This window comes from Dermacentor silvarum, chromosome 3 (genome assembly GCF_013339745.2).
Source record: "Dermacentor silvarum isolate Dsil-2018 chromosome 3, BIME_Dsil_1.4, whole genome shotgun sequence".
NCBI classification, from domain to species: domain Eukaryota; kingdom Metazoa; phylum Arthropoda; class Arachnida; order Ixodida; family Ixodidae; genus Dermacentor; species Dermacentor silvarum.
In genome coordinates, this window is record NC_051156.1 from 18,551,980 (window position 1) to 18,577,493 (window position 25,514).

Below are 25,514 nucleotides of genomic sequence, written 5' to 3' on the forward strand. Positions count from 1 at the left end.
CTAATTATGAAAGATAGGGGCTTCCATATTCTAAAGTTGATGCCAAGTGTAGCTGTGCCTTACTACAAGTCATAAAATAGGATACTCTGCCGCTTCTAACACGTTTTTGTACATGTCTGAACCAAGTGGGTTTGAACCTGCATCAATTTTAAAGCTTCTTCATAAGCTTATTAATGATCAGTATCGCCGTTCCTTACTAACCAAATAATAGGGGAGCAGAATAAAAGCTGGTTCAATTTCGACGCGCGCAGCTGCTTGCGACGCCGGCACGCTCATGATCGTCAGCACCATTGCGACCACGTCACTGGAGGAGGTGCGCGACGCGGCGCCAGATGGCCGCAGTTGGTTCCAGCTGTATGTGTACAGGGACCGCGATGTCACGCGTGCCCTCGTGCGACGCGCCGAGCAGGCTGGCTACTCTGCCCTGGTGCTCACCGTCGACACGCCTTACTTCGGGCAGCGGGTGGCCGACGTCAAACACAAGTTCGCCTTGCCGCCGGCACTCAAGTGAGTCGCCTCTTCTTTTGTGATATGGTCTTTTTAGCTGATTCCAGATGGTTTTGGCGCATCTGCGATTTGGGTATCTTGTAACCACTTAAAAAAACGGTCAGTTTTGTGACTTGTAGATGTCGTATGAACATAAAAATGGTATCAAAGGATTGCTTTCCATACTTAGAACACGTAGCAATAGTGAACAACTAACCCAGTTGAAAAATACACCAGACCGGTTTGGTGTACTCTGATGTTTTCTAGAGTAAACGTAAGCACGGTCTGATGTGTTCTGGTGTGCACATGAGTGCGCTCTGGTGTGATCTAGTGTGCACGCCAAATGGTTTATTGCAACCTGGTGTACACACCAAAATTGTCTGGGGTACACACCACAGTAGTCTAGTGTTACTTGGTGGCACATCACTGTAGTGTGGGGCTGTCTGGCGTGCATGCCAGTCTATTGTAGTGTAAACTTATCTTTTGCACACCAGACTAGTGCCTTGGTTTATAAAGGTCCTTGCTGCTTTTTGTACGATTAGGGTTTTTTAATGCTAAATTGGCTGGTGTAAATTAGCACAGACATCACATCGAAATCTATTTATTTTATTTATTTCGACATACTGTAGCCTAAAAAGGTTATTGCAGGAATTGCAGTACAGAGCACAAATTTAGCATAGACAAAAAGTGAAAACAAAAACAAAACAAGCTGCAATGCAAGACCAGTGGTTAAAATATACAAGAGCAATTCAGCAGGTGCCAAAGAGCGAACATGACCGGGTAAAGTATTAGACAGTCCTATAGTGTGGACAAAAACACTATTTAATTGTCTCGGTGCGGTGATGAGGAGACATATTCAGTCAGGATGGTGTTATGTCACTATAGGTCTAGCAGTTATGATGAAGCTGCTGAGTAAAGGAAATTGTGAAGAGATAATCAGAGCATGGAAAAACTTCAATGATTCAACGTGGCGACAGGAAGAGAGAGTAGGAAGCTGAAGGTTTCAAAGATGGGAACCATTACAATGGAAAGCATCGCATGAGAGCTATGCCGTCAAATTATGACAGAAAACATGAGCTGAATTATGGCATTGTCTACATCGACACAAAAGGTTCTATGACCACGAAATTAACATTTGCTTGCAGAACTGCGGGATACACGACAAAGCTGCTTCATGAAATGAGATATATATACGTGTTGTCTCTTGTTCGCGTTCACTCATGACAATATATATATATATATATATATATATATATATATATATATATATATATGGACAATGTAAACGTTGTTTTTATACAACATTTACAAGTGACAGCGAGTGGCATTGCAGCAACAAAGATGGCGAGCCAAGATACAGCTCATCCTTGTTCTCGTCTGCTATGCCATTTCTATTTCGTCCGCAGGATAGGTACATGGCTCATATTACTCCCCGGCGGCGAAAGCACCGACACGATGCAGTCGAAGTACGACTGCACGGAAAAGGTTCACTGCAAACACAGGGTTAATAAGTGTCCGGGACATGGTAGGACTTCAGGCAGACGACGTGCACGATGTCGGTGCGGGGTTGAGCTGATGGAAACGAAGGCAATGGAGCGATTTCGTACGTTACGTTGGTCACTTTGCGACACACTCGATATGGGTCTGTTTACGGGAACAGAAGCTTTTCAAAAAGCCCGACACGGCGCGCTGGGGACGAGAGGGGGACAAGAGATCCAGGGGCAAAGTGCGTAGTCCTGTGGTGGCTATTGTATCGAGATTGCTGGTGGATCTACGACTCGCTAAGCGTGGGCAACTTGACGTGCATGGGCTGCACGGGCAATAGCCTCTCGAGCATACTCGTTACCAGGGCACGCGGAAGAAGGCACCAACGTGTCCATGGGCAACGTAGGATTTCGGCCGAATAAAAGAAAGGCGAATAACCAGTGGTCTCATGTCTTGACGTGTTATACGCGAATGTTACAAAAGGCGATGCAGTGTCCCAATCCTGGTGGTCGGCGGACACATACATTGCCAACATGTCGGTAATTGTTCGGTTCAGTCGCTCCGTCAAGCCATTGGTCTGTCAATGGTAGGCCGTGGTGAGCTTGTGTTGCGTCGAGCAAAACCGTAGAACGTCCTCGATCACCTTCGAAATAAAACTGTCTGTCCCGGTCAATTAGGAGTTGACGAGGTACACCATGCTGCAGAATGACGCTATGGAGTCCACAACGTCGGTCGCACAGCTTGTGGGAAGAGTACGGGTGATCGCGAATCGCGCCGCATAGTCTGTAGCAACGGCGACCCATCTGTTTCCTGAGACAGACAAAGAAAACGGGCGAAGTAGGTCAAGGCCAACGCGATGAAACAGCTCATATGGGAGGTTTCGAGATGCTGAAGATAGCCAGCACACGGAAGGGGTGGCTTTTTCCGGCGCTGACAGAGGTCACCAGAGGCCACCTAACGGCGCACGGGGTGGGACGTACGTGCCTGGCCAGTAGAACCGACGGCGTGCTCGATCGTATGTGCGTAAAACGCCGAGGTGACCCGTTGTTGGCGCATCATGAAGCTGGGCCAGAACAGTCGAGCAGAGGTGTTCCCGAATCCCAAGTAATCACCATCAGGAAGCGAACTTCGACGATGTGAAGTGTCATCGTGTAGCACAAATAAATGTTGTCGCAGTTTCACCTGAAAGGCGAAGCATCAATTGCGATAGCAAACTTGTAGAGAGCTATACGGAGTAATGATATTAGCTTTATCAGCTGTATAAACTTGGACATGCAGCAGCATCGGCAACACGCAGAACTGTTGTCGACGCCATCGGCGTTTTGCCCGCGTTCGCTCAAAATGCGTGCGGCGTTGGTGACTGTTGCCGGAGCCTCTGATATAAATAGGCACTTCATGCCGCAGCTAAACGTCGCCTCCCTTCCCCCCCCCTCCCCCACGGCCTCTCGCGCTTCGGAAGAAGGCACGTTTGCTCTACATATATGGTGATTGTAAAGGAGAAAAGAGACGCCTACTTCTGCAGCCCTTAAGCGAGCACGGCGCAGAACGCACGTTTGTTCTCCGCCGTGCGTTCACTCCTCGTGAAAGACGCGCCCCTCGCGCCCTTTCACTCGCACATACAGCATTCGACGCGCGGCGACGATTTCTTCTCCAGATGACGTCATACGGAACCTCACGGCGACGGCAACGGCGACGGCAGAAATCTGCTTTTGAGTGTCCATATAATTGCTATCGCAATAAAAGTCGGAGAGAGGCATGCAGAGCCTGGGGGTTGAGACGGTGGATAATCTAGCGTAGAACCGGGTCCCGGCGTTGTTCAGCCGCAATGTTGAAGAGTTCGGAGAGGGCAAGCACACAAGGAGTGTAGTCGCTCGGTGCAGGTTCCGGGTGGTCGACGGGGTACCGGGAAATGCAGTCGGCATCCCGATGAAAACGGCAAGATTTGTTGATGACCGTATAGGAATATTCTTGAAGTCGTAATGCCCAGCGTCAAGGCGAGATCTTTGAGCGAAGACAGCCAGCAGAGAGCGTGATGGTAAGTGACGACGGTAAAGTTCTGCCGTACAGATAAGGGCGAAATTTTGCGACGGCCCAAACAAGAGCTAGGTACTCTCTCTCTCTGTAATCGAATAATTCCACTCACTGGCGGAAAGGAGGCGGCTGGCATACGCAATAACACAGTCTTTACCACGTTCAAATTGAGCCAGAACAGCGCCGATGGCCACTGGCGTCTGTACGCACTTGCTTGGGAGCAGAATCATGAAAGTGAGCCAACAGGTGGCGTAGTGAGTAGTGCGATAAGCTGCGAAAAGGCAGACGCTTGCGCAGTACCCCAGGTAAAAGGAACGTTTTTCTTGAGCAGGTCTGTGAGAGGCCGTGCTATCTCGCAAAGTATTTCACAAAGCGACGAAAGTAAGAGCAGAGGCCAAAAAAGGAGCGGACGTCTTCCGAAGAACGGTGCGTTGGAAAGTTGGTAAGTGCGCGTACTTTGGCAAGGTCAGATCGGTAACCAGCCGCATCAAGAAGGTGACCAAGTACGGTGATCTCGTGGCTTCCGAAGTGGCATTAAGAGGTGTTTAGTTGAAGCCGGGCGCTGCAAAACAGCTGCAAAATGTTCGATAGTCGTTGGAGGTGACTGGAAACGTGGGCGAAAAACGACGAAGTCGTCAAGGTAACATAAGCAAGTGGACCACTTAACCCGCGAAGGAGGCAGTTCATCATTCTTTCAAACGTTGCTGGGGCATTGCACAACGCAAATCACATGACTTCAAAGTGGTAGAGCCCATCGGCGTAATGAAGGAGATCTTTTCGCGATCCTGCTCGTCAATGGCAATTTGCCAATAGCCTAATCGAAGATCTATAGAACAAAGTACCTTGCGTCATGGAGAGAGTCGATCGCATCGTCTATGCGCGGCAAAGGGTGGACGTTCTTTTTTAGTTATCTTGTTGAGGTACTGACAGGCACCGATAGTGGAACGTTGGGGGCACCCGCGCGGCGAAAAACGGCGCACGGCCCGTCCGGTTTCCTCCCTTTCGCGCGGGCGACATTGAGCCGCGATCGTTCGCTCCCCTCGCACGCTTTCACTCGAACATACAGCGTAGGGCGCGCGGCGATGGTGTTATCGCCCTTAGACTTTACACGGAAGCTCACGGTGACGGCGATGGTGGCGGCAGAAATTCTCCATATAAATGCCATCGCAAAAATAAGTAGTGCCCCGCGGGAGGCAATACTGGCAATGAAATAACCTCCACGGCTTGACGAATGGCTGCCGCAGTGCTAGAGTTGACGTGCCGAAGGGGGACCAAGCCTCTCCTCAAGAATCAATGGGGGAAAGGGGGGCTGAGCCCCCCCCCCCCCCCCCGACGTTAAACACTGCCCTTCGCGCGAGCGGAGTAGCAGGAGACTTGGACTGATTCATGCTGCTCTAACTTTGGTATCGGTTCACATTCTTTGACTGTGTATATCCACGTGAACGGGTCACAGTTTCACTGCATTACTTTTGTGTCCAACCGTTATTTTTACACTGCACATTACCACGAGATCGGCCCATATTTTGAGACCGCACAATCTCCGTGATCGGTCAGCGAAAGAGTCTAGAAACACACATACCCAATGCATTGTCTTACTAGCCAAGTAAGACGCTGTAGTAAGCGCTAAAATGCTTTTTACAGAAAGTACCATAGTACCGGCTCGTGCTAGAAATCTTTGAACTTCATCACAGTGCCGAGCTAGGTGGCCACGTGATCACTTTTCAAATGGGTACCTAGTCATTGTGGTGTGATTGGCAGTGAAATTGCTGACAGTGAGGCAAGATCGGCATTTTCTTCCTCTGATGAAGTACGCATTGCATACTCGTGACCTGACGCCAACTCAGTGATCAAGATACTCATGCAGGACCTTACGAATGCATACAGAGCCCATGCTGACAACATCCACAGATGCCTACAAATGAGCAACCCAGACGGTAAATTCTGTTTGCCCCCGAACGTTACGCGGAGCAAAGCGTCATTGCTACAAACGATTCGGCTGGGCGTTGCTTTCACCCGTCGCTACGCACATCTCATCGGCCAGTCGAACAGCCCTGATTGTGAACACGGCCAGACGTCTGGAACGCTGGAACACATATTATGTGATTGCCCAGCATATATGATGGAGCGAAGGACGTTGGAAGGTTCCCTAGCCAGCGTTGGCAGGCAACCACTGTCGGAAGACGCTATCCTCGGCCCATGGCCTGACACTGCAGCTTCAATGTGCGCAACTAAAGCACTGTTTAACTTTCTGCAGGACACGAAGCTAGACGAGCCGCTCTAGTAGGGCCACGGTCTAATGTATATAAGCACTCACCACTCCATCATCATCCATCCCAGTACTTTCACTCCCCTTCCCTCTTCCCCACCACAGAGTAGCAGACTAGAGCACACTAGCTCAGGTCGACCTCTTTGATATCAATAAAATTCATCTAAGGCTCTGTCTGCAAAAAAAAATTAAATGCGGAATGCGACAACCGTAACCAGGTATACAAAACTTGTCTTCTACGCAGGATGGCCAACTTCAACGAAGCGGACTTCCAAAACGTGGTATCAGCACCGGAAGGGGGTTCAGGCCTGTCAACGTACGCGTCTGCGCTTTTTGACCCTTCGCTGACGTGGAAAGACGTGGATTGGTTACGAAGTATCACCCACCTGCCAATCATTGTCAAAGGTATCCTCAGAGGTAATGATAATCTGATATATACAATGTACGCCTATCATAGAAGGAATGCCGTTGTAGTCTTTAGGTTTCAAGCAAAACATTATCAACATATACTGAACTTTTCACCGTTTAAATTATATTACCTTTAGGCAAGCATTGCCAAATCCTGACTGGTAGCTTACCAGTGTCGTTCAAAAGAAAAGTGTACAATCATTGCATTCTAGTGGCGCTAACAGATGGGGCAGAAACTTGGAGGTGAACAACGAAGCTGGAGAACAAGTTAAAGATGACGCAAAGGCGACGGAACGAAACATGTTAGGCGTAACGCTAAGACATAGGAAGAAAGTGGTGTGGATCAGTGAGCAGATGGGGATAGCCGATATCCTAGTTGACATTAAGCCAAAAAATGCACAATCTCCGAGATCCATCAGCGAGAGAGCCTAGGTATACGTAGGGTAGATAACCGGTGGATCTTCAGAGTTACAGAATCATTGCCAAGGGAAGGTAGGTGAAGTCGAGGACGGCAGAAAATGAGGTGGGGTGATGAAATTAGGAAATTTGCAGGCGCAAGCTGGAATCAGCTAGCGCAAGACGGGGTTAAATGGCGACCATTGGAAGAGGCCTTCGCCCTGCTGTAAACATAAAAAAAGATTGGCGGACGCCTAAGCTTCGCCTTTAAAAATAGAACGCCATAGCGTTATCCGGACCCGTTCGCTTAGCATCGTTCGCATACGGCCAGTAGGCTTCATTCACTGCAACACTGAACGTGAAAAAGCCAGCTTACAAAGACCAAGCAAAACCGATCACCCTAAAGTCGGCTTCACGTTTAAACAGAAATGCATTGCTAGAAAGACGTTTTTCCAGGGGCAATATAAGTGGTCTTATATTAAAATGTGAGGGCCCTAGCACCTTTCTTATTATTTTATTAATTGTTTGCTATTGCCCCGAGGCGCGCGTGTGTCCAAAACGAATTAGCAGGCGAAGTCCCAATTTGACCAGCCTAGGATGCGAGCGTCATCTGGATATTATTTTCGCAAGTAAAGTACACGAACGCACGGCTATAGGCCTGGTAAAAATGCTGCAAAAAGGGTTTGTGTTTGAGTTTCCTCGTAGCAGAACTAGGTTTTCTCGTACATTCAAATTACAATCCGACGCCGAATGTTAAACAATCCGACGGCGAATCCGACGCCGAATGGTAAAGTAGTACTTTACCATTTTTCTGACGGATTTCACTGTGAGAAATTAAATTTTTTTTCACCCATACCTTGCACCACGTGGAGGGCCTGCGCGGTCGGGGTGGTTGGGGATGATTTTCTCCGCCACCCGCCGACATCGCACGCCAACGCCGGTTGGCGACCCCGGATTTTCTGCGACACTGGGCCCTTAACGCCATCGCGTTAAAGATAGGCTGAGGATGATGCTGATTACCTTCAGACCTAATGATTGCAAACTGCGGAATGTGTGAAATGAGCATGTTCCACATCGTGAAGACTGAATAATGAACTACGTTTTCCTTGCATCTATGGGAACACGGGTGCACTTAACTTCTCGGCATTGTCACGAACGATTCGTTTGTGGAATTTCCTTCATGGCAGCACAGCCTAGCAAGCGAACAACGATAATGTTGCATTTTAAAGCGCAGCTCCTAGGCGCGCGTTCCTGCGTCGAGCGTCGAGCGTCGGCGTTCCCGGCGAAACCGAGTGAACGAGCGAACACGGAGTGGGCTATGAAAAAAAGTGGCGAGAGCGAAGACAGCGCGAGGCGGAAAGCGGAGGAGGATGCAACGGAAGAATGAGGCAGAGAGTGGAACAGGAGGGCATGGCGAAGGCGTGAGAAGAAAATGTTGAAGAACTCCCCCCCCCCCCCTTGCCTCGCGCGCGACAGAAGACGCACGCTTCCGCCCCGCCTGTCGTCCTCGCGCGCGCGACAATGGGCCGCAAGCGTCGGCTGACCCTCGTAAGCTTTGACTCGGACATACAGCGTACGGCGCGCGGCGACGAGGTTACCGTGTTTGGACCTTATACGGAACCTCACAGTGACGCCGACGGTGACAGAAGAAATGCGCCTGGATTGTCCATATAATTGCTACCGCAATGAAACGTTCTTTCATTTCGGTGACCTTCCTTGAACATTGCGACATTTCCGTCGTTGGATGTGGCTGAGTGAACAAACCATTCATTTAGCCTACAGAATGGTAATTATCGACCATGAAGAGATTTTGTTAGCTTAAATTCTACAATGAAGCACAGCATGGCAAGAGTTGTCCTATTAGGCATGGAACCAGCAAGTCGATGTTCCTCTATGAGAAGTACAGGTGTGCGCTGGCAGGCTGGAAACAAGTTCTGGCGTTTAGCACCAATATATCGACCTAAGGCCTGGCGCTCCGTCTTCAGTTGCTTCGTCTCCTTTAGATTGATGTCTAGTTTTTTCCAGCAGTATAAGCATATCTTCAATGGAGGTATACGATATCGAGGGTGATGCAGGAGGAGCTGATTAATACATCGTACTAGAACCTATGCAACCTGCGTTTTGCGGTGTTGCTGCAGTGCATAGGTGTGAGAATGTTTGGTAGGGCATCGAGCTGGTTGTCCAAGTCAAGCTCAAAATTAAATCCTGGTGCTTCACGTGCCAAAACAACGATGGTATTATCAGGCAATCCGTAATAGGTGGCTCCTGAAGAATTTAGACCTCCCGGAGTTCTTTAACGTGCACCCAATGCACGGCGTACACTCGTCCACGGCGCGTGCATTTCGGCCCCATCAAAATGCGGCCGTGACAGCCGGAATTTGAACCCGCAATCTCATGCGTTGCAAGGAAACGCCATAGCCACTAAGCCACCAGCCATGTTGTTTGTGTACCTGATGGCTTGAAGCGATTCGCCAGTTCCGATTATCTTGATTTCGCAGTGCTTATAGAGGACTCACGCTTGGGCAGCGGGAGTGGTCGAAGCACCCCGTCGTCAAAGTCCAGCCACCGACCACAAAAACAGTTAAGAGAACCACAGACAGCTATTCGCTTTAAAATGCATCCGTGGCCAAATGAGCAGAGCTTATCGCTATTACACCAAGTGACCATGGATGAAATCGCAGCGTCGGACATATTGTTACGATGTGGTGCGTTTATATACAGATGATTTGGTGAAAAGGGGAGAATGGTTGCCGCGCCGACACCGAGCCGCTCCAAAGAGAAGCGCACTTCGCCCTCGTCTTCTACCGACCTTGGATCTAATAAGGGTAATCTTGGATGACGCTCTTGGCTAGCTTGTCGACGACCTGTTGAGCGATGATCTTGCGCTCTGATGCGGATGTGAGGACCCCGTGTCGATCCTGTGGCGAGCCCGCGTAGTTGGTACGCGAACTTTGTTAGCGTTCTGCGCGAAATCAAAGAATGACGCAAGCTTGCTAAACACGCTGACCAGGGCTTGACGTTTCTCGAAAGACAGTGACTTGTTGATAATTTTTAGAAACAGCAACTAGTCTTCAGGGACACCGGGGCCAGCCCCGTGTGCTCGGGCTTCGTGCGGCGTGTCATCAGTTAAAGCGTCTATGTAGAGACTAGTATTCGCTTCAAAAGAGGCAAGTCGCATACGACTGGGTAGCAGAACAGACTGGAACGATAAATTTGACACCCACAGTGTAGTTGTTCCGCAAGCCACACAGAGGACGCATCGGTGTACGAGCGCACTTTTCTTCACAACAATCGAAGGCATAGGCTCAACAATAGCATCAAATGTACCGGCGTCGACACCGCAAGCAGCAACTCTAACTCTGGATAAGGAACGTGCCGGTAAGACGGCATCTTCAATGACGGCTAGAGTGCGTGAACAGGTAGAAGGTTGGTCGACAAAGGAGATAGGAAAAGCTCGCTGGTACCGCAGTCAACACTGGCAGCGCACTCTTCTAGGAAATCGAGGCCAAGAATTAGGTCATCAGTGGATTTAGCAAGCACTGCAAATTCGGCTTGATACACGTTGTCGCAGGAATAAACGCTCGCGGTTCACACACCAATAAGTCGGAGCAACTGTCCACTCACAGTATGAAATGTATAAGCAGTGTCCCAGCGAAACATAACTATACGGCCTAGTCTGGTTTTGAAATCCAGGCTGATAACGGATACATTCACTCCTGCGTCCACTAAGGCCAAAGTACTAATATTGTCCACTAAATCACGAATCTTATTATGACACATGGTGACTGGCGGAGGCATAGGGGCGTGTAGCTGAAAATGACTGGAGACCTCACCTCCTTAGTTTCCCGGCGGCGGTGACGTGAGACGTCGTCGCGGAGATGGAAACCTGCACGGGCGTGCAGGCGGCGGCGTCAAGCTTCGCCCAGAAGCTGGTGAGTCGCTACGGTAATTCCCCTGGTGGATCGTCCTGCTATCAGAGTCAGAGGGCCAACGTGTCCCGTCAAAGTGCCGATTGCCACGCCGATAAAGGTACGCGGTCGCTCATAGGACGGTGTTGACGGGCGACGGCGGTGAGGACAAAATCGGCCGACGTGGACGCGAATGCCGCATTGGAAGCAGATGGGGCGTTCACGGGACGCACTGGAATTGTCAGTAGAAGGATAACTGGCACGGCCGTCCCACTCTTGGGAAACTGCAGGAGGTCTGCGTGAGTAACCATCGTGGAACTGGTAACTGGGATTTGGGTTCATAGTAGGGTTTGGCACTCCTAGACAAGGCGCAAAGTTGTTGGCATCTACGGAGGCCGCGGTGATGGATGTCTCACCGAAGTCGCCGGAAAAAAAAAGTCTCTCGAACCCGATGAGTCGAGAGGGAAACCGTCTCGCTTCAGTCAAGCTCTTCGCGCACCACTTGCCGAATCACGGACGCGAGGTCGGATGGGGCTGGGACCACTTTCGACGATAGCCACGTTGGCCAGGCGGCCGAACTTCGGTGGACTACGCCGAGCTTTCAGTGCTACAAATGTGCGGCAGTGCAGAACGACGTCTCTTACGGACTCCAGACTGTATTTTCCTATGAGGATCTAGTACACGTCCTCAGTAATCCCTTTTAGAAGGTGACCAGCTTTTGTCCTCTTCGGTCATCTGAGGATCCATGGCCTTGAACATCTTAAGCACTTCCTCGATGTACGTAGTGCAAGTCTCGCAGGGGATTTGTGCTCGCTGCATTAGCGTTTGCTCTGCACGCTTCTTTTTAGCTGTCGGATCTCCGAAGCACTTCTTGATTTCGTCAACGAACTTCTCCCACGTTGTTTAACGTGCCCTACAACGCAAACGCCTGTGTTCTTACGTTGTAGTGCACATTAAAGAATCCCAGGTGGTGAAAATTAATCCGGAGCCCTCCACGACGGCGTGCCTCATAATCAGAACTGGTTTTCGCACGTAAAACCCCAGAAAGAAGAAGAAGTCAAGCTTTCTTCGTGGTTTTCAAGCCACACAGACGTGGTTCCCTTGAGGAAGAAGGAAACGTTAAGTTGGGCGGCGGAATTCCAGCCATTGAACCGACTTACTTGTTGGTTGAAGCTGAGCCATCCGTCCACGTCTTGCCCAGTTTTTCCGGCGAAGGTTCGTGGCTCGATGTGGGGCTGCCATGGGACGCTGGTAGGAGGTAACGGGTTGTCGCCGTCAGAAGCCATCTCTGGTAGCAGACCGGCAATTCGGCGACTTCAGCGAATCTCCACGGATTGCGTCTCTGCGGTCAGTTCGTCGTCGTCCTTCGGGGGCGCCGTTGTTTTACCCCACACTTCCACCAAAACTGTTACGATGGGGTGCGTTTACTTAAACTTGAATTGATGAAAAGGGGAGAAGTGTAGCCGCGCCGACAATGAGCCGCTGCAAAGAGAAGCGCACTTTGTCCTCTTCTACTGACCTTCCTGTCGCTTTAGCGTAGAAATACTTTTTTTAAATTGAAGATGCACTAAAGAAAGAGAGACAGGCTCCTGCCACAAAGTGCACGGTACGAGGCAAAGAATGCTTCCAGTTACAAAAGTATAAATGCTACGCCATGGATCAATGCCAAACCCTGGGGATGAACCGCCCAATTTCCTATGATAATCTACGAGAAAACCCCAAAACTAATCGAGAACCACAAGGAAGGCTTGGGATTAATGAATCGGCGGATCATGCATGTAGTTGTATCGCAAGAACTCGCAACCACAGTTGTATCGCAATCACACTCCTTATCTCCGACTACCGATGCTCGCAGCTGACGATGCCGTCGAGGCTGTGAATCACGGTGCAGCCGCCATACTGGTGTCCAATCACGGCGCCCGACAGATGGACGGAGAACCATCAACGGTAAGTCGTTTTCTGTATGCGTGTCGCCGCTTTTTCACCTGACATTCTTGGGACAGAAAGAATATTCTGATGCTTTCTTTTCTAAACTGTTTTGCACAAAATGAGTTCTTTCTTGAAAAGTAATCTGTACCAACTCCGGCATAGACAAAGCCTTCTCGCGCTATAGTGTCTTATTTATTTATTTATTTATTTATTTATTTATTTATTTATTTATTTATTTACTTATTTATTTATTTATTTATTATTTCGATAGCAATTATATGCACACTTCAACCGGATTTCTGCCGTCGCCGTGAGGTTCCGTATAGATAAAATCTTCGCCGCGCGCCGTATGCCCGAGCGGAAGCGTGCGGGGGACGCGGAGGGAGGCGGGGCGACGCTGCGCTCCGGCACCAGGGGCCTATCTTGCAACCGGGCGAAGGGGAACTTTCCACTCAATCTCCCACGCGCAAGCAAGGAAGCGGGGGGGAGGCACTTTTACTCTGCCAACAACCGCGCTTGTCGCTCGCCCGCACCGTCTCTTAAGGCCCAACCACATGCACGCGATATTCAAGCGACAGCGACAAGCGACGCGACAGGCACACCCTGTCGCGCTGTCGTGTCGCGGCGTGGAGCAACCACATGAACGCGACATCGCAAAAAAGAGTAGCGACGGATTTACATTGTTGTGCGAATGAATGTTATCTTGCGCGCGTAAACAAATATCAATTTTATCAAAAGGTCAATGTTTTATCTAGACCTAGCTAAAATATGCTATCATCCCCAGTGAAAATCCGTTCCATGCATCCCCAGTGGAACTCCGTCCCATGCCGCCAGCGTAAGGTGCCGTGGCGCCATCTGTTGAGTAAAACTTAAAACACTTTCTCGGCTCTCGGTGGCGTCTCAGGCCTAACAGCGTCAAAACAAAACAACCGATCTCAATAATAACGACAAGGGAGCGCCGATACTTAGTCTTCAGCTAGCGATGAGGTGAAGCGATGACTGATTGTACTATTTATTTTTTGCTGTCACAGCAGAGAGCAAGTTGCAAGAGCGAATTCAGATCGAAGCGGGCAGACTGATTGCTGTCATGTTGTTGTGCAATCGCTGTCCCCAGCGGATGTCGTCGCGCTGACTTCCGGGCGACAAGCGATATTTTCTGGCTGGCCAGAAACCGGCGACACGACCAGCGACAGCGACGGCTAGCCTTCCGCGACGGCAAAACCTGTCGCTCGGCGCTTGTCGCTGTCGCTCGAAAATCGCGTGCATGCGGTTGCGCCTTTATCTCCACACGGCTTTGACCTTTGTTTGCGCGCTGCATTCGCCGCTCAGTTTTCGTTGAAGCGATAGACCGCACGTAGTACCTTCTCCCGCTGCGGCGTATGCGCTTGCTGCCAGCGTTTTGACAGTCGTTGTCTGCAGTCATTCAGTGTGATCTATTCATGTTTGCTTGTGCGCGCTCACACCACGCTTGTTCATTCAGTTAGTAATAGTCGGGCCACATTTTCCAACGCACGCTACACATGCAATGCTGCCCGGATCGGCAGTGCAGCTCTACAGGTGTGTCCCTTCGCACGCGCTACCCACGGGAAGCGCTTCTCATCAACACCACCGTTCCACACGCGCCTTCTCGTGGTCATCGAGTCTCTCTTCATGTCGGTCTACTTACGCCGCAGCACACCTGCTTACTTAATCAGCTCATATTTACTACAATTCATATTGCTACCAAAGCCGCTCACCTTACTTCGTATGACATTGCTGTGTTGCTATCGCATTCATTGCTTCGCCCTTAGGGCGAAACTGTGACATTTATTTATTTATTTATTTATTTATTTATTTATTTATTTATTTATTTATTTATTTATTACGGTGTATTGTCATATCAGTAATAGACAAGGTTTCTTGTCTGCTTGTCAGATTTCTCCGAAACTCTGCTGAGATTACTTTCATTTTACATGTAAAATGTTTTGTATGCTCCATCGGCACTATGAATGTTGGGTGAAGGCAAGGGAGCAGAGAGGTGGTGCCCGTCAGAGTGCCACTGCATCATCAAACTCCTGTCTGCGAGGCCGTTCCTGCCAAAAAAAAGGTGAAGGACCCGCACCGACCGTCATGCGTTAATATGTCAAAGCAATGAACCACTCTCATGGCGCGCCATATCAACTAAATTTGTCCACATTTTTTGCCGCTCTAACACCTGCGCAAGTGTAGAGCATTTTCATAATACGACTGACGTTTTCTTTTTGGAAACAAATGTCCCCCTTGGCTTGTTTCGTGCGCAGATCGAGTGCCTGCCAGAAGTGGTCCGTTCAGTGGCGGGTCGCTGTGATGTGTACCTGGATGGCGGCGTGCGCTGTGGCACCGACGTTGCCAAAGCGCTGTGCCTGGGTGCCCGGGCCGTGTTCATCGGCAGGCCTGTTCTCTGGGGGCTCGCCTACAAGGTGATTCTTGTGGATGCAGACAGCCCAATTACAAATCCTAAGCCTGCTTTTGCTGCCTGAACAGAATGCAGCGTGTTCAAGGCAAATGTTTAGTAAGGATAGAAATTTTTCGCTTTCAATGGTTGTCACAATTCACCCTTCGGTGTTGGTAAACGTTTGTAACAACATTAATGACTAATTATTTTAAAGACCTCTGCCGCCAATATTGTTTATGGGTTTTTGTTTAGTTCTACCGCCCAAGAAATTTCGAGCCCCGCACTGTAATATGCATAATTTGAATTTTCCTTCGCAGAGGCGTTCCGTGATCATAACAATACCTGAGGACATAATTTAAGAAATTTCACCGCCCATGCACCCCGTACAGATAGAAAACCAGTGGAGCTGAAATGTGCGGCCCGGTATGAGCTACACGTGGTTTCTTTCTTTCCTTATTTGTTTCTTCCTTTCTTTCCTTCCTCCTTTCTTTCTTTCTTTCTTGTCCCTGGCTCATACCCACATATCCAATGCGAGTATGCGCCAGACATGATTTCATGATCGTTAATCGTGACGTATCTGACGAGCATGTGATGTTCGTGATGGCATGACCTATCGGTCATGTTAGTCATCCATTGGTACAATTCTATGCCAATTTCGATATATACCAAGTGAACGAGACGCGAGCTTTCGGCAGGTTTTCGGTAGATTTATTTCCGCCGGAGGGTTTCTGTGGTCGGACCACGAGTGTTTCAGCATAGGCATATACAGCTTCGCTGTTAAAGGACAGCTGACAGTGACCGTCAGTTCAAGTAATTTTGTTATGACTGCGTCCCGCCGTGGTGATGTGGTGGCTTCGGCGTTGCGCTGCTAAGCCAGAGCGCACGGGTTTGAATCCCGACCATGGCGACCGCATTTCGGTGGGGGCGAAATGAAAAAAACCTCGGTGTGCCTTGCACTCGGTGCACGTTAAAGAACCCCAGGGGGTCAGCCCCCACTACGGCGTGCGCCATAATCAAATCATGATTCTGTCACGTAAAATCCACGAAATGTTTTGTCATGACTACAGGTCGAACGTATGTAGCTTAGTGCATTATTGCATTATTGCACGTTATTTCGATACGCCGCTGATTTTCTTATCTAAAGCTGGAACAACATAGCGCGATTTCTGGCGCGATTGAGGCGCGGCGGAGGTGCACCACCCGAGTGTCTTTACAGGGAGTGGAAATAAAAAAACGCCTCGCATTGCTTTGCCGCACGCGTGCTCACCAATGAGAGAGAAGCGCGAGGCATACGTCACGTCACCAGACGGTGATACCCTCCGCTCATCTCAGAATACCACGGCGGACGTTAATGGCAATTCCAGAATCTGTTACTTCTGCTGGCAACACTGTCCAAATAAACAAAGATGGCTACGCCAGCCATCACAGAGTTAGTGTACTAACTCTGTTTATTTATTTATTTTTATACTCTCAGGGCCCCAGGGCATTACAGAGAGAAGTGTTCTAACAATAAATGGTTAATCACAACTTTGGAAGCGGCAGGGTCTTCGGTTGCAGTGACGGAGGCGGGAAGGTGGTTCCAGTGGCTGCTTGTTTGCGGGAAAAAAAAGGAGGCATGGCAAGTGTTATTGCGGCATAGCGGAATTTTAACCTCGAGTTTATGATCGATCCGTGAGCACATGTAATCTGGGGACGGGAAAAGACCATTTTTAAGCTTTGGTTAGTGTACAAAATTTTGTGAAAGAGGTTTAAGGGGAATCACTTGTGGCGTGACTTAAGTGTCGATAGACCAAAATTAGCTTTCATTGAAGAAACGCTGGCGTAGCGAGAGTAGAGAGCACATATCGAGCAGCGCGGTTCTGAACTGATTCAAGGGCAGCGGTTAATGCGGAGCTAGATGGCTCCCAAATGGAGCAAACATATTTTAATTTTGACCTAACTAGAGCTGTGTACAATTTAGTCTTTAAATCGGAGGGAACGGATGAAAAATTTCGGCGTAGAATTCCAAGCATGCGATTATCGTTAATAATTACATGTTCAACGTGCATATTCCATGAGCGGTTGTGAGTTACATGTACGTAAAGATAGCGGTAACTAGTAACGGGGGTTAAAGCAGAATTATTGGGGGTATACGCAAAGTTGTCATTAGCTTTATTTTGATGCATTACTCTCGTGACCTTACATTTAGAAATATTTAGTTTCATAAGCCATTGTTGCACTAGTTAGAAATAGCATCAATGTCGGATTACAAAATAGAAACGTCCTGTGGGTTAACAATTGTACGATAAAGTACGCAATCATCAGCAAAGAGCTTAATGCTAGAGTTAATGCCAACAGGCCAGTCATTATTATAAATACGAAATAATAATGGACCCAAAACCGATCCCTGTGGTACGCCTGAAGTAACAAGAACAGTAGCAGAGTAATAATCATTAACGTGAACGTACTGTAGGCGGTTGGTTAGAAAGCATTGAATCCAGTATTAGCATCTATATTCAGCTTGCTCATTTTTAGGAGGAGATTGTGTGATACAGTGTCGAAGGCTTAAGCGTAGTCTAAAAAGATGCAATCGTTTATCAAATTTTTGTCAAAATTTCCAAAAAAGTCCTTCGTAGTAGAGAGTAACTGTGTTTCACAAGAGAAGCGCTTCCTGAAACCGGGTTGACAAGGGGAAAAACATATTTTTTCAAGGAAAGATACCAAGTTTGAATAATGTGTTCGAGAAGTTCACATGGTACACTGCTTAATGATATTGGCCTGTAGTCTAGGGGACAATGGGTGTTACCTGATTTGTGAAACGGAACCACCTTACTCACCTTCCAATCATCTGGCAAAGTGCACGCCATCCCGATCCTTCGTCAGCATGGTAGCGCCATCTAGTTGAAGCGCCTGCAAGCGCAGACTTTAAGACACCGTAAATTTTACATTATAATTTTCGAAATAGCCATCCGATCTTTCTGAAAAATATACGGAATGAACTTCAAACGTTGTCCGTACGTATGTGCTAGGTGCAAGTGCTTGTTTTTGCATAATATTTTGAATATATTTTGTTCCACAAAAATGAGTCGTAGCAACATGGCGGTGCCTTTGAGGTTCCCAGTTTTTTCGTCCAGCTTTTCCTCTAGAGTTAGTATAATAACTCTATGTCTGAATCGCATCTCGTCGTCTGCGCCTGAGCGTCTGCATAGGGTACCAACATAGCAGCGCCCTTGCGCTATGGCTCGTCACATCCCCGCGGTGCGCGGCCGTCCGAAACTTGTTCAACAGAGCAATACGATTCCTATAAAGCCACGACCAGTATAAGTGGTTATCTTCATAAACTGCAGGTGCGGTAGCCATAGGTCGCGATGTGCGTAAAGTGTGCTGAGGGTAACCGCCTGTGCAGTGAGAATGAACAGATTTACTTTAGGAAAAGCCGGCAAAAGTATAACTATCTATATATTGTAACAAGCGTATCCTTCAGGTAGACTTTTGCTTGCTTGCTTTGCTTGCTTGCTTTGCTTGCTTTGCTTGCTTGCTTTGCTTGCTTGCTTGCTTTGCTTGCTTGCTTTGCATTGCTTTGCATTGCTTTGCATTGCTTTGCATTGCTTTGCATTGCTTTGCATTGCTTTGCATTGCTTTGCATTGCTTTGCATTGCTTTGCATTGCTTTGCATTGCTTTGCATTGCTTTGCATTGCTTTGCATTGCTTTGCATTGCTTGCTTGCTTGCTTGCTTGCTTGCTTGCTTGCTTGCTTGCTTGCTTGCTTGCTTGCTTGCTTGCTTGCTTGCAAGCCAAACTAGCATACCGGGGGAATAGTGGGCGCTAGATGTGGATTCATCATAGCGAGATTTTGGCGACATTGGTGTTGCGCAGTAAACGAGCGAGCCAGTTGACGACACTCTTTAACATAAGCAGCCGCTTCGGAAGTGGTAGAACGCCCGCCTCGGCTGCGGGAGGCTGTGGGTTCGATTCCCACCGCCGCCGGGCACCCACTGGTTCAAATGGGTACAAGTGTGCCCCGGCCTGGCGGAACATTATAGTTCACGTCCATATATAAGAAAGAATGGAGAGAAGCCGGTGGTAGTTTGTGGCGCAGAGTTATAGGCGTACGTGACGAAGGGGCGCACCCGGTCCCAATTGGAGTGATCATCAGACACGTACATCGCAAGAATGTCTCCAAGGGTACGGTTGAAACGCTCTGTAATGCCGTTTGTTTGACGATGGTACGCAGAGGTAGTGCGGTGAACAATGCGGAATTCTTGGAGCAGTGCCTCGAAAGTGTTTGAGAGAAAGACGCTGCCACGATCGCTTAATAATTCACGGGGTGCACCGTGTCGCAAAATGAGGTGGCGAAGAAGGAAGCGAGCGAGCTCTATCGCGGTAGCAGCTGGCAGCGCAGATGTTTCAGCGTGCCGTGTGAGATGGTCGACGGCGACAATGATCCACCGGGTGCCTGCAGGAGTGTTCGGGAGGGGACCGTAAAAATCAATGCCAACGCGGTCAAATGGTCGTGCAGGACACGGTAAATGTTGTAGAGGACCAGCGGTACTATGAGAGGGTGTCTTGCGGCGTTCGCACGAAAGGCATGATCGCACGTACTGGCGAATGTATCGATACATGCCGCGCCAGTAATACCTCAGGCGTAGGCGGGAGTAGGTCTTGAATACGCCAGCGTGGCCGCATTGAGGATCGTCGTGAAAGGCGGTGCATATATCCGAGCGCAGATGACGGGGGATACCTGCGGCCGTCGGTTTGGTAATTGCGGCGGTACAACAAGCCTTCACGAACAAAAAAGTGTTGTGCTTGATGACGAATGGTGCATGAGACAGATTCAAGCGAACGGTGAGACAGAACGCCAAGCAGAGAAACGATCCAGGCATCCTTGCGTTGCTCGACCGGCATGTCGGTGATGCTGAAGGACGACGAATTGCAGGTGTACGTTTGTAAGCAAAGTAAGTCAAAAGGCAGCGGAGAACAGGATAGGGCATCGGCGTCTGAACTTTTGCGTCTCGAGCGATAAATGACACGTGTGTCATACTCTCGAAGGTGTAAAGCCCAACGAACGAGGCGGCCAGTGGGGTCTTTCGTCGATGAAAACCAGCATAAGGCATGGTGGTCAGTCACAACGTCAAACTGGCGTCTGTAAAGGTATACAAGTACGTAATTTGATGATTGCCCAAATAATTCCCAAAGATTCCTTTTCCGTTACATGATAGTTTGACTGTGCCTTTGTTAGGATACGGCTGGCACATGCAATGACATCCTCGTCACAGCCGTCTTTGCGTTGGGCTAGAATGGCACCAAGACCAACGCCGCTAGCGTCCGTGTGAATTTCAGAAGGCGCATTGGGACCGAAGTCGCGCAGTGCTGGAGGGGACGTATGGAGCCGGCGGAGCTTCGTAAATGACTCGTCGCAATCGGAATTACATGCCGAGAGGTCAGCGCTGCTGGCAAGTAGCTGAGTCAAGGGGGCGATAATAGACGCGAAGTTAACGGATGAAACGCCGAAAATAAGAACACAAGCCGATGAACCTACGCAGCCTCTTTAAGGGTGGTTGGCTTGGTAAACTCGGCAACGGCTCGCAGTTTGGCAGGGTCTGGTAAGATTCCCTCATGTGAAACGACGTGGCCTAGAATCGTAAGTTTTCTGGCACCAAAATGGCGTTTTTTTTTAAGTTTAATTGCAAACCGGTGGCCATGAGACACTCAAGAACTTGATCGAGGCGACCGAGATGTGGTTCAAGAGTGCGAGAAAAGACAACTATGTCGTAGCAAGTAGCAAAGACAGGTGCGCCACTTAAGTCCGGGGAGGATAGTGTCCATCATCCTTTCGAAAATCGCAGGCGCGTTACACATGCCGAAGGACATCAGATTAAATTCGTATAACCCGTCAGGGGTCCCAAAAGCCGTTTTTGGACGGTCTGCTTCAGCCATCGGCACTTGCAAGTATCCAGAGCGAAGATCCAGGGATGAGAAAAATTCGGCACCTTGTAGACAATCGAGGGCATCGTCTATTCGTGGTAGAGGATAAACATCCTTGCGTGTGATCTTGTTTAGTGGGCGGTAATCCACGCAAAATCTGCTTGAGGCGTCCTTTTTCCGCACCAGCATGACCGGATAAGCCTGTGTGACTGTGTGATTGCTGGATCCCGCCACGTTGTAGCATGTCATCGACTTGTTCACTAATGACGTGGCGTTCGTCTTGTGACACTCGGTAGGGACGCTGACGCAGTGGATCATGGTGACCGGTGTCAATACGGTGAACAACCGCTGACGTGCGACCCAAGCAAGGTGGGCCGAGGTCGAAAGAACCCCGAAAACGGTCAAACAGTTGAACGAGCTGATTGCGGTGAGCTTGCGGGAGAGCGTTATGGACGCTGCACAACAAGACGTCGTGGTCGGGTGAGGGGGGGGGGGAGGGGGGCGGCAGGAGTGACGGCACCGATAGGCAGTGGTGTCGTATCGCACGGCGCATCAAACGGGAAGATGGCATCAAAAGTGTCGAGACGCCCAACAGATTCGCCATGCAATAGAGTTGATGGGCAGGGAAAGGGATTGCACGCGCAAACTGCACCGAAGTCATCATCAAGTGTGACGACTGCAAACTGTAGTACAAGGTTCCGGCGACGCGCACATTCCTCAGACGGTGCAAAAAGTGCGGTTGAATTGGGGACAGCGTGACAGGTGACGGACACTAAGGCGACAGAGAAAGCAGGGATGACGACGTCAGCAGTGACAACCACTTTATCAGACGGGCGCGGGTCATCGACGGTTGTGGTACGGAACGAAAACAAGGCGAATTGTGCACGAACGCAGTCGCCAACTACATGATGCGCGGAAGGAAAGTCCCAGCCCAGGATAACGTCATGCGACACATGAGAAAAGACGACAAATTCGATAATGTAGAGGGCATCTTGAATTCAAACACGAGCGGTGCAGGTGGCCGAAGGCTTGACGTGCTGCGAGTTCGCTGTGCGTAGCGAAATATCAAAAAGCAAAGTCGTCACTTTGTTCAGTGTGAGGCATAGAACTTCACTAATCACATAAACAACTGCTCCTGTGTCGACAAGAGCGTTCGTCGCGACACCGTCTATAAATACTACAATCTCGTTAGGCGGCGAAAGTATGAGGCCTTGAAAATTTCGACGACGGCGCAGTTGTTGCCTCAGGAACTGCCGCTGTTAGTTTTCCTCCTGGGCATGATTGGAACGGCGAATCATGGGGGGAAGGGAGCGGCGGTGGGGAGAAGGAGATCGGCGTGAACTGAAGCCGGGGCGACGTAAATACGAGTCCGTTGCGTCAAATGCAAGAGGGTGGGTAGCTTGTTGAATAATTATTACAAAAAGGTACATTTGTAAAATTTTAAAACTAAACTAACAAAAACTGAAATACAGTGTTCTGAAAATGTTTTGCTATCTAGACAGCCCAATTATAAGTCATACCACATGAAGAACTTAAGAAGCACAGTCTTTTTCATGACTCCTCTGACTGCAAGTTTTCTATATAAGCAATTGTTCCGTATAATCCTACCTCAAAGATGGTATTTTTTGACTCCATTCAGGGAAAAGAAGGCGTGGACCAGGTACTGGCCATTCTGCGGTCGGAGTTTGACCGCGCCATGGGACTTCTGGGTGAGTGACGTGGTGGATGCTCATAAAGAAATACTTAACGCAAATCTTTCACTTTGAAGGTTCTCTGGCGTTCCATATCACCATGCAACGGCTTAATATTGAATGGCCCAAGATGACACTTGAGACATGGACACACGACGCGACATAGTGCTTTTGGATAATGGGGTGGCAAGCAGCTCTGGAAGCACGCGAATAAAAACAGAAAGCCGCAGCCGTGGCATAACGGTTAGGGCGTCCGACTCGACTGCGGGAGGTGGTTCGTTCGAAACTCACCGCCAGACACCCACTGGTAAAAAAGGGTACAGGCGCACCCCGGCCAGGCGCCCGGCTTTCTACAGCGTGTGCGCTTGGCAGAGGCCTCGCAAACCCCGCTGCGCCCTTCCTACCCCTCGGAGTGGGGTTTGGCAAAACCCTGTTTCGAACAAAACCTCATCCTGCAAAGGTGGTTCGTGTGACGTGGTTTTTCCCACGTGTTCGAAAACTACAAGTCGCCGCACTCGTGCGTGCGCGAGAGAAAACGCACAAAGCCCACAAGGCACGTCTCTGACGTCTCACAAACCAGATATCAAGCAAGTCAATAGTCTCGCAATGATGCTGAACGACAAGCAATGCTGAAAGAAGAACGCCATGGGAGTGGCCATTTCCCACATGGCCGCTCCCATGGCGGCCATTTCCCATGTATCTATTGAGGTGTATTGAGGTTCCTGCATAACCATAAAGGTTATGCAGGGACTCCACTGGAGTTACATGCAATGAAAAAGACGCAACACACCAAGGAAAAGACAGGCGAAAGGAGTTGTCTGAGTATGAATAATTATACCCCCAAATAACAAGTTGACCCACCCACAAGTTTCAGTTGGCCCACCCCGAAATTTCAATTAGGCGCACCCCCAAATTTATGTCGGTCCACGCTCAAATTTTAAGTTGGTCCACCCCAAAATTTACTTTGGCCCATCCCAACGTTTCAAATTGGCCCTCCACCAAATTTACGTTGGCTACCCTTAAATTTCAAGATGGCCCACCCCAAATTTTAGTTGGTCCAACCATAAATTTCAAGTTCGCCCACTTAAGTTGGCTCACCTCCAAATTTCATTTCAGGTTTATTTGTGACAGGGCCCGCACAACCTGGAAACTTTTAGCAGGGTGATATTCAGTCGATGAAACAAATTAATGATAAAACATAGCCATTAATAACACATACATTGTCATTTTTGTTTGTAATAACACATTTTTGTTTCTAATATGATCTCTCCATCAAACATGTCCATATAGTGTCTAAATAGGTTTTCATTTATCTTAATTTACTGTAACAAGGCTCCTATAGTGACATATGTACATTGTTTATCTTATTGCGTTGATAATTTTTCACCAGATAAAAACTATTACACGACTCAAAAGGCACATTCATGTACCGGAACATTCTCGAAAACTGCTTCTCTTTCTATGGCGAACGAATCTTTTTTAATCAGCGTGCGTAACGCGAACAGTGGTTGACATTCTGGAATGTGCGCGACCGCCAGCAATTAGGCTGGAACGTAAGATGAAGCTTGTATAAATAACCTACGCACTGGACCCACAGATGACTGATGATCGCCGCTATCGATATACTTTGAGTGTAACCTTTCTTTCGTCGGGCAATTAAGTTCGGCCAACAAACAGTTAACCTAACTCACGTCTTTAGCAGTGTCTCATACTACACCGTCACGGCAGCATGACACTATTTTATTCACTGTAAGAAAAAGAGCATCGCCATTTTCCTTGGCTGCAAAAAAAAATTGGAGGAAAAATAGCAATTTTCACGTGATGTTTATTAGAGAGAGAGAAAACAAGTATTAAAATAAAGGCAAACCACAGGGTCTTTCAACGGGCCCGAGGCGTGTGTTTTATTCCTACAGAATTCCTGGCGTTTCTTTTAAACATGGTGCTAGATCATCCCGCACTTGCACGGATTGTGATTTACAGAAAATTCATCACACAGAACTGATATGAGCTCACGATTTTATGGATGACGAAAATGTGTTATAAAAGCATTGTAGGTAAAGCTTGGTTGATAAAGAAGCTTACTCACTAGCGCGCGGTCGACACCGGGGCTTGGATTGTGCTATTGCTATGCAATGGCGGTGGGGTCTTATGCTTCTGCGTAGTGGACTTTTTTCTTCTGCTTAGTGCCTACTATGGCTAGCACGTACAACGACGACCATTACTTGACGGTCGCCGGCGTAACGGAAAAGGGAGGAAGGACAAATCATTTCCAGCTTATGACTGCCATCGAAGTAAGAATTTCATTTCTAGCTTATCATCGGCCCGACATGCCACTCCTTTTTTTTTCAGGGCTTGATCTTGAGAATGAGCTACGACGGTTGCAACCTTCAAACGCCTCTGCAGTTTTGGAGATTCTGCACACAGCCCCACAATTCGCTAAAACGTCAGTGTGTCAAAGTCGTCGGTGTGTACAGCCATGGGTATTTAGAACGCACGTCAGTGTTGTTCAGTGCCTGTATGCACTACCACCCATTAAAAAAAAAGCTACAGAAATTCAGAGAGTTGTCTACTAATGCGTAAGCACTGTTTGGCTCGGC

The 25,514-nt window shown here is 48.7% G+C and overlaps 1 protein-coding gene across 2 annotated transcripts in view; it reads left to right on the top strand.

The window, feature by feature from the left end:
• The first annotated feature begins 226 nt into the window (after positions 1–226).
• LOC119445358 (2-Hydroxyacid oxidase 1) overlaps positions 227–25,514 on the top strand; it is a 56,038-nt gene continuing 30,750 nt past the window's right edge. The window contains exons 1-5 of one of the 2 annotated variants that reach the window (XM_037709668.2): positions 228–507; positions 6,513–6,685; positions 12,836–12,927; positions 15,189–15,347; positions 22,866–22,935. In XM_037709668.2, coding sequence (XP_037565596.1) covers positions 275–507; positions 6,513–6,685; positions 12,836–12,927; positions 15,189–15,347; positions 22,866–22,935 — 727 coding nt within the window. In that variant the 5' untranslated portion in view covers positions 228–274. Of the gene's footprint in view, positions 508–6,512; positions 6,686–12,835; positions 12,928–15,188; positions 15,348–22,865; positions 22,936–25,514 lie in introns of both variants that reach the window. The other variant, XM_049663225.1, reaches the window with a different exon arrangement.